General features: G+C 41.5%; 1 protein-coding gene across 7 annotated transcripts in view; it reads right to left on the minus strand.

Moving 5' to 3' along the window:
- Positions 1-3792: 3792 nt before the first annotated feature.
- The window catches only part of GATA2 (GATA binding protein 2), a 28294-nt gene continuing 15118 nt past the window's right edge, over positions 3793-16968 (minus strand). For 6 of the 7 annotated variants that reach the window (XM_033926442.1, XM_033926440.1, XM_033926445.1 and 3 more), the window contains exons 5-6: positions 15395-15520; positions 3793-6471 (exon numbers count right to left, since the gene is read on the minus strand). In XM_033926442.1, coding sequence (XP_033782333.1) covers positions 6172-6471; positions 15395-15520 — 426 coding nt within the window. In that variant the 3' untranslated portion in view covers positions 3793-6171. The remainder of the gene's footprint in view (positions 6472-15394; positions 15521-16968) is intronic. The other variant, XM_033926446.1, reaches the window with a different exon arrangement.

Raw genomic sequence — 16968 nt, forward strand, 5'->3', positions numbered from 1 at the left:
TTTACTTTACTCACACTTACTATCTACCCATACTGGTTTATTTGAATTTCAAGTCTTCAATGTGAATGGGTTTACTAAAGAGGACTGAAGCCAGTTTAAGAATTGGAAAACATAAAAATATATGAAATCCATTGGGAGAGTTCTCTATACAATACATTCTGAAGTAATAGAAGTGGTCATCTTGGAGAGAATTTCACTTTGTATATATTTGATTGTCACATCCAAGATGTTGTGACATAAAGTGAATGCAAGGGGAAAAAAAGGTTACAGCTGAATTTAAAACAGGAAGTGGAGTTTTCTTTCAACCTTATACCCGTCTGTTTTATATACAGTAGTTACAAAAAAGATTGCTTTCATGCATGCTGTGAGTGGACCCAGCTAGGCAGCTAGGAAAGCGACAGAAGCAGTAAAGCATTCAATTCATCATGTGAAACAACACAGTTGGAATATGGTGAAAGGAAAAGGCAGAACCTCAGAACTTTACTGAATGTATGACCAGAGGCCTCCGTGAATGCTACTGATGCATAAAGCACTTGGAAGTGAGCTGAGCAACTCTTCTGCTGCCTACAATATGCTTTAGAGCAGTGGTCTTCACTACTTTTAAGTTGGAGACACTTTGGATCCAAACAAGCTGAAGGAGAGTCACCAAATATTTTCCCATAAAGGGCCACAACACTACTGACCAATGGGCATCAATGACATCCATCCCTACCAGCCCACATTCAAACGTCTCACTTGGGGTATCATCAGGGAGGTAGGCATTTCCAAATACTTTCTTTGTCTATCAAGAAATGCTTTATCTTGAAGCATGTGACTCTTTCCTCATCCACTTCCCTCTTTCTGTTGCAAGCTTGGGTCATCAAGGCCACTCCAGAGGCTGCCAATGGTCCCTGGCCTTGCGTTGAAGAACACTGCTTTAGCGTGCCATGACCTTTTCTAGGGTTGCCTACTAACTCCAGATTTCTCAGTTCTAGGTTTACTCTATGATATGTAGGGAGTTGCAGTCTGATGTCCTAAGAAAAGTAGGGCTACAAGTCCCTATAAGAAAAGAGACATATTCTACAGTATACATATTTTGGTCTTTCAGTCTCATTTCAAAGGACTTATGATATATACTCTGCATAATTTTGGTAGCCATTTCCTGAACTATATCTGTCCATATTCTGCGAGATGAAGCCTCACTAGAGGCATTTGACCTCCTTTTTTCTATTTCAATTGCCTCTCTGTTTTACTACATGGGATCTAGCTAGATACTTGGGACCTGAGTTGGCCACTGTTGGAAACAGGATACTGGACTTGATGGACCTTCGGTCTGTCCTAGTATGGCAATTCGTAAGTTCTTATGTGAGCTAAATATAGGACAATCAAGCCATTGTGACATCACTGGTGAGGTTGGCTCTTAGGCATTGGTGGAATGAGGCATTATGACATCACAAACTCAGCTCTGGAATGTTGCTACTCTTTGGGTTTCTTCCAGGTACTTTTGACCCAAGTTGGCCAATGTTGGAAACAGGATAGTGGGCTCAATGGACCTTCGGTCTGTCCCAGTATTGCAATTCTTTGTTCTTATGCTCTCTTTAGTCACCCTATCATTCTAACAGCTCTCAGCACTCCCTTCTTGTATTGTTGTGTACCATTACACCATTACCTTGTGGGTGACCCATCACCTCCTTTGTGTTAAAAAAACATACAACTAGAAACCATTGTTTATTAAAACCTACTTAGAACATTTATGATTTGGTGGGATACAGGTGTTTTATATTAACAAATTGTATATCTAGGACTGACAAGACCAAATCCTTAGGGTAGGGAACAGAGAAATAGACTAGTGGTTAGAGCAATGGGTTGAGCACCAGAGAAACCAGGGTTCAAATCCCACTGCCATTCCTGGGGAAAATTAACTCTCCGCTGCCTCAGGTACAAACAGACAGTAAGTCCTCCAAGGACAAAGAAATATCTATAATACCTGAATTTAACTCACTTTAAAACAGTACCGAAAGGCGTGAGCTCAGTCACAAAAATACATCATCGGCTAGTATCCCTTGGCTAGGTCTCCCTCTGAAGATTTCAGTTGGATTTGGAGTGAGTGATGTTTCCCTTCTCTGATGATGCAGCTCCATAGCAACAGGTAGACTGAATGAATCCTCTTTCCTTCTTCCCTAAACCCATAGGGTGAAAAGGTTCCCTCTAACAATTCAAAAGGCCATTGAAGACTCATTTGTTTGTTGAGGGTTTCTGTTAAAGATTTGAAGTGATAAGAACAGTGAAATTTATGATGGCTGTATTTGGGAAATAACATCTTATATGTAACATACATATTGTGTGGTTTTAATTATTATGTATGTTTTAAATTGTAAACCACTTAGTTGTAAGCTGGTTATAAATTTGTAAAATAAATAAATATTGCTATTTAAGTACCAATTAATGCCAGTGATTGCTAGTGCCTAATTAATTAGTTTACTTGTGCACATGGACTACTGCAACCACATTTGGTCAACCTATATGGAATTTGAGAGAAGATGAACCAACTCCACCTTCTCGCTGTACTTACTACAACTTTTCAAAGGAGCCGTTTCTGGCGAAGAATATAAGAAGACTTGAAGTGGTCCAAAGGAAAGCAACAAAAATGGTAGGGGTTTGTGCCAAAAGATGTGAGAAGAGACTAGAAGACATGTATACTCTGGAGGAGAGGAGGAACAGGGGAGATATGAATATAGAAACAAATATTTTCCAGAAAAGGGAAAATGGTAAAATTAGAGGGTATGAATTGAGGTAGTGGAGAGAAAAATGGTGACAGAATTCCAAAAAGCGTGGGATGAACACAGAGGATCTCTAATTAGAAAATGAATGGTATAAATTGAGAAACTAAGGCCGTTACTGGGCAGACTTCCACAGACTGCATCCCATATATGGCAATTTGGTTTAGGATGGGCTGGAGAGGGCTGCGACAGGAACTCCAGTAATTTGGAACATGAGGACGGTGGTGGGCAGACTTGTACGGTCTGTATCATGCAAACGACGCAACGTTTTGGATAGGCCTGGAGTGAACTTCAATGGCAACTCCAGTAGTTGGAACCTTATGGTCTATGGTCTAGAAATATTAAAGAAAAAAAGACAATTTAATCATGAATTTATAGTGCGCGTAACTATTGGGCAGACTGGATGGACCATTCAGGTCTTTATCTGCATTCATTTACTATGTTACTATGTTAAAGAACTAAATTCAATTGAAAAATATCCACTAAAAATACTGAAACCTCTACATATGCGTTGAAAAGAATGTTTTCCCACAGCCATTTTCAATCTTTTACTTTAAATTAGATCTACTTCCCAGTCTGGATGAGTTGTCCCATGTTGCACATTTCCTTTTCATACTTGAATTCTGCCTACCAGGGACTGTTTTCTATGCTGGGGAAGGATCTATGACAATTGAAACAACTGGTAGGAAGATAATTGGTTGGAAACAGCAGATGGCCAGAGTTTCAAGCCACATCTTTAATTTTATAATTGTTAAATACAGTAAAAATTAATCATTTGATGCTACAGCTGGCTTGTCTACCAATTGTCATCCTACCAGTTGTCACCCTACCAACTGTTGATCTACGAATTCTCTTCCTATGAATTGTCGTTCTTCCACTGGGGAAATACTGGAGATGTTAGAAGTTATATCAAACCTCTTCTCGGGCCCTTTCACTGTGATTAAATTTTAAGGGTTTCCATCAGACTCCTAATCCCCACTCCCCAAGTCGCCTTGACATTGCTTCCTTGGTACAACATCAAACAGGGAGATTATTTTCACAAAAAAGTATTTATTTAGCAGATTTCGTCTTCAAGGAATATGAGGATAGCATACACTTTTTTTTTACAGACAAGTTGTACATAATTAACAATAACTTAGTTCACTAATCAAAATAAACAAGTAAAAAAAAATAGAAACAGAAAATACTGCAGAATCTTATGCCGATACAAGCACAGAATAATTTAGGTCTGGCCTGCTGCTGCCTACACCGCAGTGACTGACAAGATATTGCACGTTGTCAATTTGAATCAGTAACCATCCCTTCCCCTCCCAATAAAATTTAATTTAGGTACAAATAAATGTACGGCTGTACCACAGTAAAAGTTATAAAGGACAAGACCAATGCCCAACTCAGTAAATAAAAAAAACTCCTTTATAATTCTTCCAAAACAACTATCTTAATTATTATTATTATTGTTATCATTATTATCATGTTTCCTTGATTACAAAAGCAGAAAACTGGTAAAGCATGTTTTCATGGCTGCTTGGTCCTCTTAAGCAAATGCTTTCATTAGTAATGCAGACAAAAAAAAAAGAATTTACATCAACAGGAATGAGGAGTGGTTAGACACTGGCCTATAGTAAAATTGAAGGCCGGAGATAGGAGTTCAACACTCCCCTCTGCTACTAGCCTCAGGCAAGTCACTTTGCCCCCTTGTGCCTCTAGACTCAGATGAAAGCAAGGCATGTCTTTCTGTGATCTCCCAGGTGAACAGTTTAAATCTATTGATTTATTTTGGAACAGATCTTTTTGCAGAAAAATACAATTAGCTTAATTGAAAGCTGGTCACAAAAGTGAAGCTCATGCTGTGTGCATTATCCAACTCTACTGTTGTTTGTTTGTTTTTTATCAAAAGATATCCATATATATTTATATATATATACATTGTGTTATTCTGGAATGTGTTCATGGGATGTTTAGCGCAAACAATCAATATATTACATTTCACATTGGCAATATAATATAAATTTTCTGGTATTTAAGTAGTATGTTGTTTTGGTAACAGGAAACCACAAATGTATCACTGCAGCAATCATACCTGGGCATATTTCCTTTCTTCTGTATGTTAGAGAACTCCATAAATCATGATCACATGTGGGAGGTCAGATTACATGTAACTGATTGTCTTTTCTTATTATATCCAGTAATCTCCCTTCTATTCTCTCTCCTTCCTCAATGTGAAAAACATTCCAACCCTGTCTGATCCCAGGTGTGCAAACTCCCTCTCTGGGGGGTGGAAAATGTTCATAGTGTCCTAAAGAGGCAGCAAACTCTGTTAAACAGCCAATATAGGATTCCTTGGAACAAAAGATATTAATCTCATAACAGCACATTTGGAAAGCTTGGACCAGATGGTTTTCTGGTATTTTGTGATCTATTTGTTTTTCTTAGGCCCTCTTCTACCAAACTGCAATAGCAGTTTTTAGCGCGGGGAGCCGCCTGAATGGCCCACGCTGCTCCTGATGCTCATTGTGTTCCAATGAGCGTCGGGAGCAGTGCAGGCCATTCAGTGCGGCTCCCTGCACTAAAAACTGCTATCGCAGTTTGATAGAAGAGGGCCTTAGTTTTCTTATGTTTTCTCTGGTATATATTGGTGAATGGAGTAGGGGTGGGGACCAAGAGGGAAGGAGCTGTAATGTCCTCCTTTTTAATAAAATCTTTCATGTGGATTGAAATGATACGGGGATGATGTTCAAATAAATCATAACATTGGCCCAGACACAATCACATCATACAGTTATATTTACTTTTATTTTTTTTAAATATAGACTTATTTGCTCCCATCATAGATTTTAACATAAGAGATTGTTGTGATGGTCATTGAAATATCTAACTGTTTTCTACGAGGATGAATAATCTGAAAACCAACACAAAACATGCAAATTTTGAAAATCAGAGACTGTGAAATCAAGAGCAAAATAAATATTTTCCTTTCAAAATTAAACTTTATAAATTTTATAAAGTTGTCCCTTAAGTTCACAATAGAAATCCAGCATAGGCTACCTTGGGTCAGCACTGCCCATATAGGCCATTTACATGTACAATATTCACAGTAATAAAAAAAAAGAAAGAAAAAGAAGTTTAGTCCATCCTCCCGTCTGTCATGCTCACCTTAAACTGGACCAGTAAGTGTCAAGCAGATGGGTCCTTCTTTTTCAATGAATGATGGACAAAGTGCTCAACAAGCACCTCAGAAGAGTTCTGTCAAAAAAAACAATTGGTCTAGTCCAACAGCCAGAAAGGTTTGACCACACATGGGTGTAAAATCCCTTCTACATTCTTTTCTTGGCAGAATTATTCCCAGTTTGGCGCCATCTGGTGCAATAGCCCAACTGCTTCAGTCTATGGAGAAGCCTAGTGATCTGTAGGTTTATCCCATAGCTGTCACCATGCTTGATGGGTGTGCATGTCCAAACGATATGCTGGAAGATGGGTGGATGGGGGTAGGGGTTGGCAGCATATGTCCCGAGTGGCTGAAGTGTGGTAAGTGTCCCATAGGTGTCATGTGGCTGGCTAGAGCAGCGGCACTGAAGGGAGATGTTTTCTCCTGCATGCACTTGGAGAGTTCCTCAAAACATTCTGCACCTTTCTTGTTCTTTTTGGACTTGTTAGACATTTTCCTGTTTCTGGTTTGAATTCCTTCCTTCTTCATGGTCAGGGGCCTGTTTACCTGCAAGAAATGAGAAATAAGGCTCCTGAAAATAACAAGGCACCTGCAAGACAAGCAGCAACACAATCCACTGTAATCTGTATAGGCCCACCCTCCCCCCCCCAAGCTGGACGCACATCACAGATCTGCAAGTAAACTCTCTAATTATGTGATAATAATCCATCACTGGTGTTAACACCTAATTACTGACAATTAAGTGCTTGTTATGTGCAGATCTGCCTTACGCTCTGTTCTATAACACGTGTGCCTATATTTCATAGCGCGCAACTTCAAAGGAAGCGTGGCCAAGGCAGGAGCATGGACAGGTTAGGGGCATTCTCTGAAATTAGGCATGATGTTATACAATGTATACATCTGCATGCCTAACTACAATCAATTGGGTGGCAGCGTTTACACCAGCATCTGGCCTCAACCAAAGCCCCAGAGCCAGTCGCAATCGTGCCGAAACTTTCTAAATGCTGTACATGCAGATTATAGAATAATGGCAGTTAGGTACAAATGTTAATTGGCATTCGCTGGCACTAATTTGCAGTAATCCAGTCCTTATTCTAGAAACTTAGCATGAAAAATCTATTGCATGCAACTGCGTGTGGTCATGGGGGGAGGGGACATAGCTATTCAGAATTATCCCCAAAGGGTGTAAATGTGTACACGGTGGGCAAAAAAAAGTCACCTCCTAGAGTTTTTTTGTCGTTTCTCAGCAACACTTTGAATTTCAATGAGAAATTGTACAAACTTAACCATCATAGTAACCTATTAAACAACATTGCATTAACTTAAGCTTTATTGATGTTACTGACAATTTAGCGTTACTACCTGGCGATTTTTACATGTTGAAAATGTTTGAGCTAAAACACAGTATAAAATAACATTATTCAAGTGATACAATTAACAATATGTCAGAATTTTGCAGTCACTGTGAATGCTCAAAATTCTATAAAATTCACCGATATCGATGCTTAATTTAATTGAGCCAAAGGCCTAATCAGTGCCAATGTTGGTACTCAGCACCTCACAATGAACTTTAATTGGAGTTAATTGAAAGTTGGGCACCTAATTCAAAAAACTTGAGTCTATAAAAAGTAGGGTTAGCCCAAAACGCCTATACGAAAAGTAGTTGTGGTTAAGGGGCAGATTATAGGCGTGTTTTCGATTTAGGCGCCCCTGGGTGAATCATGTGCCATTAAGATCTGGTATAGGTGTCTAATTTTAGGCATAGAAAACCCTGGCATACATTTGGGACATATAAATGTTAGGATGCTGAGCGTCGACAATGCTATGTGTGATTCTATAGGTGATTAATGTGCACCTAAGTTTTATAGAATCGGTGCCTATATCCGTCCTGGGCTCTTTGGGGAGGACAGGATAGAAAACTAAATAAATCTATCAGTGCCTAACTTTAGGTGGACTGTATAGAATCAGGGCCAAAGTGTCCACCCCCAGCTTTAAAAGAGGCCTTTAGTTGCTTTGGGAAGTTCTTAACAGCCTTGTAGACTGGTCCCTGTGCCAGGCTGTCCCAGATCATTGCGACGTCAGACAGAAGTCTTCCTGTTCAGGCACAGGACTTGCGTAGGAACTGCTGCCCGCAGCCTTGTGCAATGCAGCAGTGAGGAAGAGGGAGCCGGCCCGAAGATAACGCCGCATTGATCGCAACGCGGACCGGCAGTTGAAGAACACTATTTCGGGCCCAATGCACATGCTGGCCCTGTGGACCGGAAGGAAATTTCTGCGGACCGGTACCGGTCCACAGACCAGCAGTTGAAGAACACTGATCTATAGCGTTTGGTATTATTAACAGTAAGTTACTACCTCCTTTTGTTTTTCAAATAATGGTAGTTTTATAATGCAAACATTATTGAACACATGAAAATTGCTGGGTGGTCATAATCTCATTCCCCTTGGGACATAAATATAGATAAAAACAACAGCAAAAAGCTGTAAAACTTTATGTTCAAATTCCAAGCAGTTGCTAAGACAACTGCAAAAAACTAGGGTTTTTTTTGTCACCCTTTACATCACAACTCTGCCTCTATTCCACACAAATTATAGCTCCAGGAATGCCTACACACATTGCTTAGGAGAATGTGAACACTTTCCATGTGTGTGCTTTTATGATTCATATGCAGTTCCACAATTTTATGTAAAACATACTTGACACGTAGAAAACCCTTTATAAAATGTCCCCCATATATACTAGAGGAAGTCTCTTCCTCTGGAAAGACCTGAACTCCCCACTAGCCATGCAGCCAGTGCTGTAGCTAGGGAGGTTGGTGCCCAGGACGGGGCACCTGGCATCGTTGCGCCGTGAACCCTTGCTTTTCCCCGCTGCGCCACACGCCCCTCACCGCTTGAGCGCCTCTCCCCCACTCCCGTGTACCTCTTGAAATGTTCGCCAGCTCAAGCAGCATCTTCCACCTGCTGCTCGTGCCAGCTTCGGCTCCCTTCTGACATCATATCCTGGTCCTGCAACCAGGAAGTGACATCAGAAGGAAACCAAGGCTGGCGCGGGCAGCAGGAGGATGATGCTGATCGCACCGGCAAATATTTCAAGAGGTAAGCAGGAGGAGGCTTGGCAGTGTCCAAATCCAAGCTAAAGGCCCCCTATTTTTAAACTGCTTTCAACTCTTAAACTCCCCCTCACTGCTGTCAACTACATATACCCACTATAACCTCCCCAATCCTGAAATGTCCTGTCTAAATTAGATTGTAAACTCTTCTGAGTTAGGACTGTCTTTTGTATGTTAAAATGTACAGCACTGCGTATGTCTTTCAGCGCTATAGAAATAATAAATAGGAAGAGGAGAGACACCGGCACCCCTGCAAATACAGCAGCACCCCTGCGGGGGTGGACCCTTACTACACCACTGCATGCAGACCCATCCATCTGTTGCCAAGCAGCTCAGTTACTACATAAATGTGTGCTGGGCTGGTTTGCCAATTCTCTGCTGCTCTGCTTTCTGTGCATACACAGAGGATGGCAGAGAATGGATTTTTATTTATTGATTTATAAAATTTCTTACTTGCTACATCCTACGATTCTGAGCGAGTTACAAAATGCACTCACAATTTAGGATTTAACATACAAAACAATAAAATATTTAAACACAATCACTATCAAGGTTCCACATGAACGACTACTTCGGAAAATTGCGAGCCATGGAATTGAGGGTGAAATACTCACGTGGATTAAAAACTGGCTGGAGCATAGGAAACAGAGAGTGGGGGTAAATGGACAATACTCGGACTGGAAGAGCGTCACCAGTGGGGTGCCATAGGGCTCAGTGCTTGGACCCGTGCTCTTCAACATCTTTATAAACAATCTGGACATAGGTACAACGAGTGAGGTGATTAAATTTGCGAACGATACGAAATTATTCAGAGTAGTGAAGACATAATCAAACTCGAGAAATGGGCATCGACATGGCAAATGAGATTCAAAGTGGATAAGTGTAAAGTGATGCATATCGGTAACAAAAATCTCATGCACGAATGCAGGATGTCCGGGGCGGTACTTGGAGAGACCCCCCAGGAAAGAGACTTGGGAGTTCTGATCGAAAAGTCGATGAAGCCGTCTGCGCAATGTGCAGCGACAGCAAAAAGGGCAAAGAAAATGCTAGGAATGATAAAGAAGGGGATCATGAACAGATCGGAGAAGGTTATCATGCCGTTGTATCAGGCCATGGTGCACCCTCACTTGGAGTACTGCGTCCAGCACTGGTCGCCATACATGAAGAAAGACACGGTACTACTCGAAAGTCCAGAAAAGTGCGACTAAAATGGTTAAGGGGCTGGAGGAGTTGCCGTACAGTGAGAGATTGGTGAAACTGGGCCTCTTTTCCCTTGAAAAGAGGAGACTGAGAGGGGACTTGATCGAAACGTTCAAAATACTGAAGGGAATAGACTTAGCAGATAAAGACAGGTTGTTCACCCTCTCCAAGGTAGGGAGAACGAGAGGGCACTCTCTAAAGTTGAAAGGGGATAGATTCTGTACAAACTTCTTCACCCAGAGTGGTATAAAACTGGAACGCTCTTCCGGAGGCTGTTAGAGGGGAAAACTCCCTCCAGGGATTCAAGACAAAGTTGGACAAATGCCTGCTATACTGGAACATACGCAGGTGAGACTGGACTCATTTAGAACACTGGTCTTTGACCTGGGGGCTGCCTCGTGTACGGACTGCTGGGCACGATGGACCACTGTTCTGACCCAGCAGCGGTAATTCTTATGTTCTTAATATATTGTACTTAAAAGCAATTGAAAATACAATAATCTTCAACAACAAAATATTGACTCATAATGACGCTCGAACAATATCGTTTTAATCAGTTTCCTGAAATTCATTAACGAGGTAACTCTTCTCATTTCTAAAGGCAGGGTGTTATAAAACAGAACCTCCTGCACTGTTACCATCGAACGCCAGTAACTTGCCAGTTTTACTTGTTTCAGAGATGGAACTTCTAAGTAAACCTGTTCATCTGAACATAATGTTCGATTTGGCTGGTATGAACAGGTGACTTAACACTTCCAGCTGCTTAGTCCATCTCACAGCAACCTTTGGGGAAAACTCCATGATATTCAACCCATGGAGGTGAAGGATTTTAAAGCCGCTGACTGAATTACATCCAAATGCTCAACAGTAGACCAAATCTGTTATGTGAGTGCCAGCTGATGTTCAGACTGATGCACAGATAATTAAACAGATAGTTAAGCTCTGGAACGCATTGCCAGAGATTGTGGTAAGATCGGAGAGCGTAACTGGTTTTAAGAAAGGTTTGGACAATTTCCTGGAGGAAAAGTCCATAGTCTGTTATTGAGAAAAACATGGGGGAAGCCACTGCTTGCACGGTACTCTTTGGGGTTCCAGAATCTTGATACTCTTTGGGATTCTGGAATGTTGCTACTCCTTGGGTTTTGGCCAGGTACTAGGGACCAGGATTGGCCACCGTGAGAACGGGCTACTGAACTTGATGGACCATTGGTCTGACCCAGGAAGGCTATTCTTATGTTCTTGGGACAACCTTTTAGCTGTCTCAACTTTATCCAGGGACTTAACCATAGGCATCTCCACTAGCTGGGTAAGTCTTTGCTCTGCCCCAGCGTTACCACTAGATTGGAGGCATAGCCAAATGGTTAGTGCAGTGGGCTGAGATCCTGGAGAACTGCATTCAATTCCCACTGCTGCTTCTTGTGACCCTGGGCAAGTCACTTAATCCCTCCATTGCCCCAGGTCCATTAGATAGTTTGTGAGCCCGCCAGGACAGACAGGGAAAAATGCTTGAGTACATGTAAACCATTCTGAGCTCCCCTAGGAGAACAGCATGAAAAATGGAATAAATAAATAAATAACTGATGGTTTCAGATTACCTGCTTTACATGTTGGATACTGGAACATCTAGGTGGAGATTCCAGAAAGTGCGAGAAAAGTTAGGTGTACTAAGCACCAATTTTAATCATGGCAATTGCGTATGAAGTTGTTGTCCTAGAACGGCGCATCTCAGCATGACTGCTAATGCAAAAGGTCGCACCTAGGTTGGCAGCTGCGTACAGAATTGACACGTGCAAAGCAAGATGCATCCTGATCATTTGGATGCTAAGTTTATAGAAGAGAACCTAAGAGCAGTTATGCCCATAACTACAAGTCCATGCCAGTTACAAACCAACTGATGCCACTTACGGGCTCTTATTGGTACTTAGAGCCAATTGGTGCTGAATTTAATAATTAAATTAGGTGTGAAACTGGCACTATTCTATAACTTGTGCGCCCAAATCTGTGCGTTATTTGGAAACTTGGGCACACAAGGTTAATGTATGTGTTTTGCATTTGAATTTCTCCATGTAAATGTACAAATGAAATGGTTATGTGTCACTGCATCAAGCAGAGTTGGCCCAACTGTTAGGCAAGACAAGGTTCGCCTAGAGCAGCAGTTTCTGGGGGGGGGGGGGCAAAGAGCAGTTACAGACAAAGCAGAACATTAGATCCTCAGAGCCACACAAACTCAAAGACCTAGTATGCATTTTCACCTGCAGAAAGGAGAGCAATTTGCAAATAGTCTGTTCATCTGGGTCCTTAATGTGTGTATGATATAGAAACACACGTGCACACCAAACGTCAATATTTGAAAGTATGATGTCTTGGAAGAGGTCTGAAAGTTAATTGGAGGGGGGAATGCAAAGCATCTAAGGAGGCGAGAATGCCCTAAAACCAAAGCTTCCCAAATGGGGTCATAAAACCTTCCTTTGGGGTCATGACCTAGGTGACTTTTCCATAGGTGACATTCTGAACTCTCAGGGGGGTGGGGGGGGAGTCACACAATTTTATTTGGCTGCAATCATGGGGTCACAGCCACAAAAAGATTGGGAAGCACTGCCCTAAACCCCGCTCTATTTTTAGATGGACAATTTTGACTATATAATGATTTAAATGGTCAAAATTATCTGGTTCAATGCCATGAATTCTTTTAAAAGGCAAAAATGCACTTAAGTGCTCCATGCCGCCCATGAACATATTGAGGAGTTACCTCAAAATCCTTGCTGTACTTTTTATTCAGTTTTCTGTGCTGTTCTCCTTTATTCAGATACTCAAGCATTTTTCCCTGTCTGTCCTGGTGGGCTCACAATCTGTCTAATATACCTGGGGCAATAGGGGGGATTAAGGAACTTGCCTAAGGTCACAAGGAGTAGCATTTGTTTGAACCCACAACCTCAGGGTGCCCAGGCTGTAGCTTTAACACTCCCACGGTTGGGCCTGGTTCTGGGATCAGTATCGTAAGTTAGGTGACAGTAAGTTGCCCTACTGCAGCCTAACTTAATTGTTTTAATTGGTGTTAATCAGGGTGGTAAATGACCGTGTCATTTATCTGAATAAATTCATATAAACTGTTCTGAGCTCTCTGTGGAGAACGATATAGAAAATTGAATGAATAAATAAATAAATACATTTAAAATTACAAGGTCATTATAAAAAATAATATAGGCACCTGCAGACACCTACAATAAAGGACACCGTAATCGCTTCTAACTGCACAAAAGATCAAAGTAGGCATTCTAAATTAATCTTCATGAAATCATTATCTCCCCTCCCCCTTTTTTTAAAATTAAGCCACAGTAGAGGTTTGTACCGCGACCCAGAGCGCTAAATGCTCCAACGCTCATAGAATTCCTAAGGGTCAGAGCATTTAGCGCTCTAGGCCGCGGTAGAAACCTCTACCGTGGCTTAGTAAAAGAGGGCCTATGTTTTCAACTTAGTAAAGCTGACTGCTTACAGATCTACTGCTGGCTTTAGCTAAATCTAAATTTAGTTAATTATAATATATGGTGGAATATGGTTTGTATCACATGTAGATATGAGAAATATCCCCCTTACTAAGCCACAGTAGGGGTTTCTATCGTGGCCCAGGGAGCTAAATACTTCAGAGCATTTAGCGCTCTGAGCTGCGGTAGAAACCTCTACCGCGGCATAGTAAAAGGGGGCCTAATTAAGAAGTCAAAGCTTAATTTTAAGTCTTTGATCAAAAGGAATGCTAGGAGAACATACATAAATGTGTACTTATAGTTAGCATATGGCGCTGTTGCTTCTTTATTCGCTTGTTTGTATATTTATGTGTTGTTTTTTTAAAGTTGATTAACAAAAATACTGAGACTAAAAAGAAAAGATACATTAAGGACTGCTCGTATTTTCCTTGAATGATAAGAGTGCGGCTAAAGTTTGGTTTATTTTTAGCTCCCACCTTTTCGGTGGTAGCTTAATCTGCCAACTTAGCCTGCAGTAAATGCTAAAGCATCCATAGACTATAATAGGCACATTTGCGTTTACCGTATGCTAAATCGACCAGTGCGCCTTAGTAAATGTACCCCCCTGTGGCAATGGAAGGTTAAACAGGTTGCCCAAGATCACAAGGAGCCAGGCATAATAGATGGGCGGGTGGAGCGGACCAGCTCGAGCGCGGTCTTAGTAGGGGCGTCGGCACATGTCCTCTCCCCCCCCTCCCCACCGTCGCGCGCCCCTTCCATCATCTCTCTTTAATTTTCCCTGCGTACGCAGCACGATGAACTTGCTGCCCGCGTCGGTGTCGCCTCTCTCTCCGATGTCACTTCCGGGCCCCGCACCTAGGAAGTGATGTCAGAGGAAGAGCCAGCACAACGCGGGCAGCAAGTTTGTGAGGTTGCTCTCGCCTAGAAAATTAAAAAGGGAAGAGGGTGCGCACATGAGGGAGGGGCACCCCCACTCCAGACGCCACTCACCTTCTGGAGCAGCAGTGAAATTGAAGTTTACTAGAACCCATGTCAGTTATTAACGTAGCAGATAAAATCTGCTTCCACTGCATTAATGAGTGAAATGGATTCAAAATCAGCTACGTCCTGATAAGTTTTCAGTGATTTCTTTTGCATATATTATACAAGTTGAAATTACATTTTTTGATCCAATAAACTTGGTGACTGGTTCAGGCCAAGAAGAAAAAATAGCAGAATTCTAATTATCAACCCTACCATTTCTGTTCCGGTTGTACAGTAAAGTCACATCTTGCCCTTACAAAATAAGCAGAAGAATCACATTTTTTAGACATTTTGCTATAAAAATTTCCCTTATAATTTAGCCTCCACATAAATACAAGGAGAGGATTGGACCCAAGTGAATTGACATTTATAATGCAAGGCATTGCAAAAGACACCTCTGCTTGAATGTTCAGCAAAACTGCTCATTTGCTAGGTTGTGGTGTAACTCGGTTCAGCACTGAAGCCAAGCCGATGCGTTGTCATGCCAGTGAATTTAGCATCACTATGCCATCAGAAGAATGGCTCAGGACTCTCTAGGGGCAACTTTTAATAAAAGCTAACACCCATAGAGGCTAATGCGACCATGCATTAACCCCTACCTAAAGCCGGCGGGGATAGCAAAAGGCAAAAATCGACTCTAGTAATACTCACATTATGCAATTTATAATAGAGCCCGCAAGCGTTACAGACTGGATCCCCGTTTGCATTACGTCGCCATAAGGTCGTGGTGGTGGTCTGACAGTTTGCACAACAGGTCCCCGCTCTCCTGGCAGCTGACTAAGAAAAATAGACATCAATTCAAAATGTTTAAAGCGAGATTACGTTGGGAAAAGAGGGGGCGGGGGAGAGGACAGTTTCCTGCCCCAGCTCTATAATAATTGGTAACAATGCATAGGACAGTTGAGTGTTTAAATAGCATGATCAAGGGAAAGTGATCATCCCCTCCCCCTCTCCCCCCTTCTTGCAATCTATGTTAATTAGCAAATCTCTTCCAATTCTGATGAATTACGTTGTTCCAATTTGGATTCCCCATCTTATGTGACAAACGTGGTCTGGGGTGCCCCTCCCCCCCTCTTCCAGCCACCCCCCCCCCCCCACCCAGGCACTGAAAACTAGGTCACAAAATGATTTTTTAAAACTGCTTTTTCTTCTGATATCAGTTGCCCCTTCAGGAGTAGCAAGGGATTTTTTTAAATGTATTTCAGTCTCTTGGTCTCTGTGCCTAACCTTTTTGAAAATTTAGCTTAAAAAACAATGAATCCGAGAAGAACTTCGGCCTGCGAGACGAGGATAATATTACGACGTTTATTTTATTTTAGCGTGCTCCAAGCTTATCAGCAGCTCCAGAGAAGAAAACAAGGCCTCAGTTCCTTCAGCTGAATGATCAACTCCTGACATACTTTGCTGAAGCCAATTTTCCAGCAACTCCCCTCCTCATCTGCTCAATCTTTTTTTTTTCCTATTGTGCATCATTAATTAGTACATTTACAACCCTATCTATAACACCCACAAAATATATTTATTATTTTTAGGCCTTTACGTATTATTTATACAGCATTAGAAATGTGAACGCAGCAGCCACGGCTCTCATGCCTGGCCTAGACATTAAAAAAAAAGCTCTCCAGAGCTTCTCGGGTCCGGAAACAGATTGAAAGTTTTCTTATCTGTACTATGCAGATATCCGGATAGGAAACTACTGTCATGAGCTTAGAAAAGGCACTTAGAAAAAATGTCTCAAATAAAAATGCAAAGCATAGGGGAGCCTATTCAGGAGGAGGAGGGGGGGGGGAGCCAATCAATCAATCAATAATTTAATAAAACATGAAGTTGAGTAGAGTCAAAAGTGATCCATTTTCATCAACTCCATAAGGAGCCAAGAGCCGACGTGTGAAAGTTGTTTTGGGTTGGTAGCTGTTTCCCAAAAAACAAACTATCTGATACCTGTTAATTTAATAGACCATCAATCAATGTTGATCCAGGAAAGGATCCCTACAGGCACCCTCCCATTAAGAGTAGGAACAACACAGAAAAGGAGTTTTGAGTTTTTAAATCATGTTCCCCCAAGTCGAAATAAGTTTTATTATTTCTGTAACATGCCAAGGGGAGCCTGGGGGTGACTGACAGTTGTCAGAGCTGAAAAGCATATTGCACCTGACTTTAAAATGTATTATGGCCTTTTTCCCCTTTCTTTTTGCACATTTTTAGTTTTATGAATACAGACTTTA

The sequence above is a fragment of the Geotrypetes seraphini genome, chromosome 17 (genome assembly GCF_902459505.1).
Source record: "Geotrypetes seraphini chromosome 17, aGeoSer1.1, whole genome shotgun sequence".
NCBI lineage: Eukaryota > Metazoa > Chordata > Amphibia > Gymnophiona > Dermophiidae > Geotrypetes > Geotrypetes seraphini.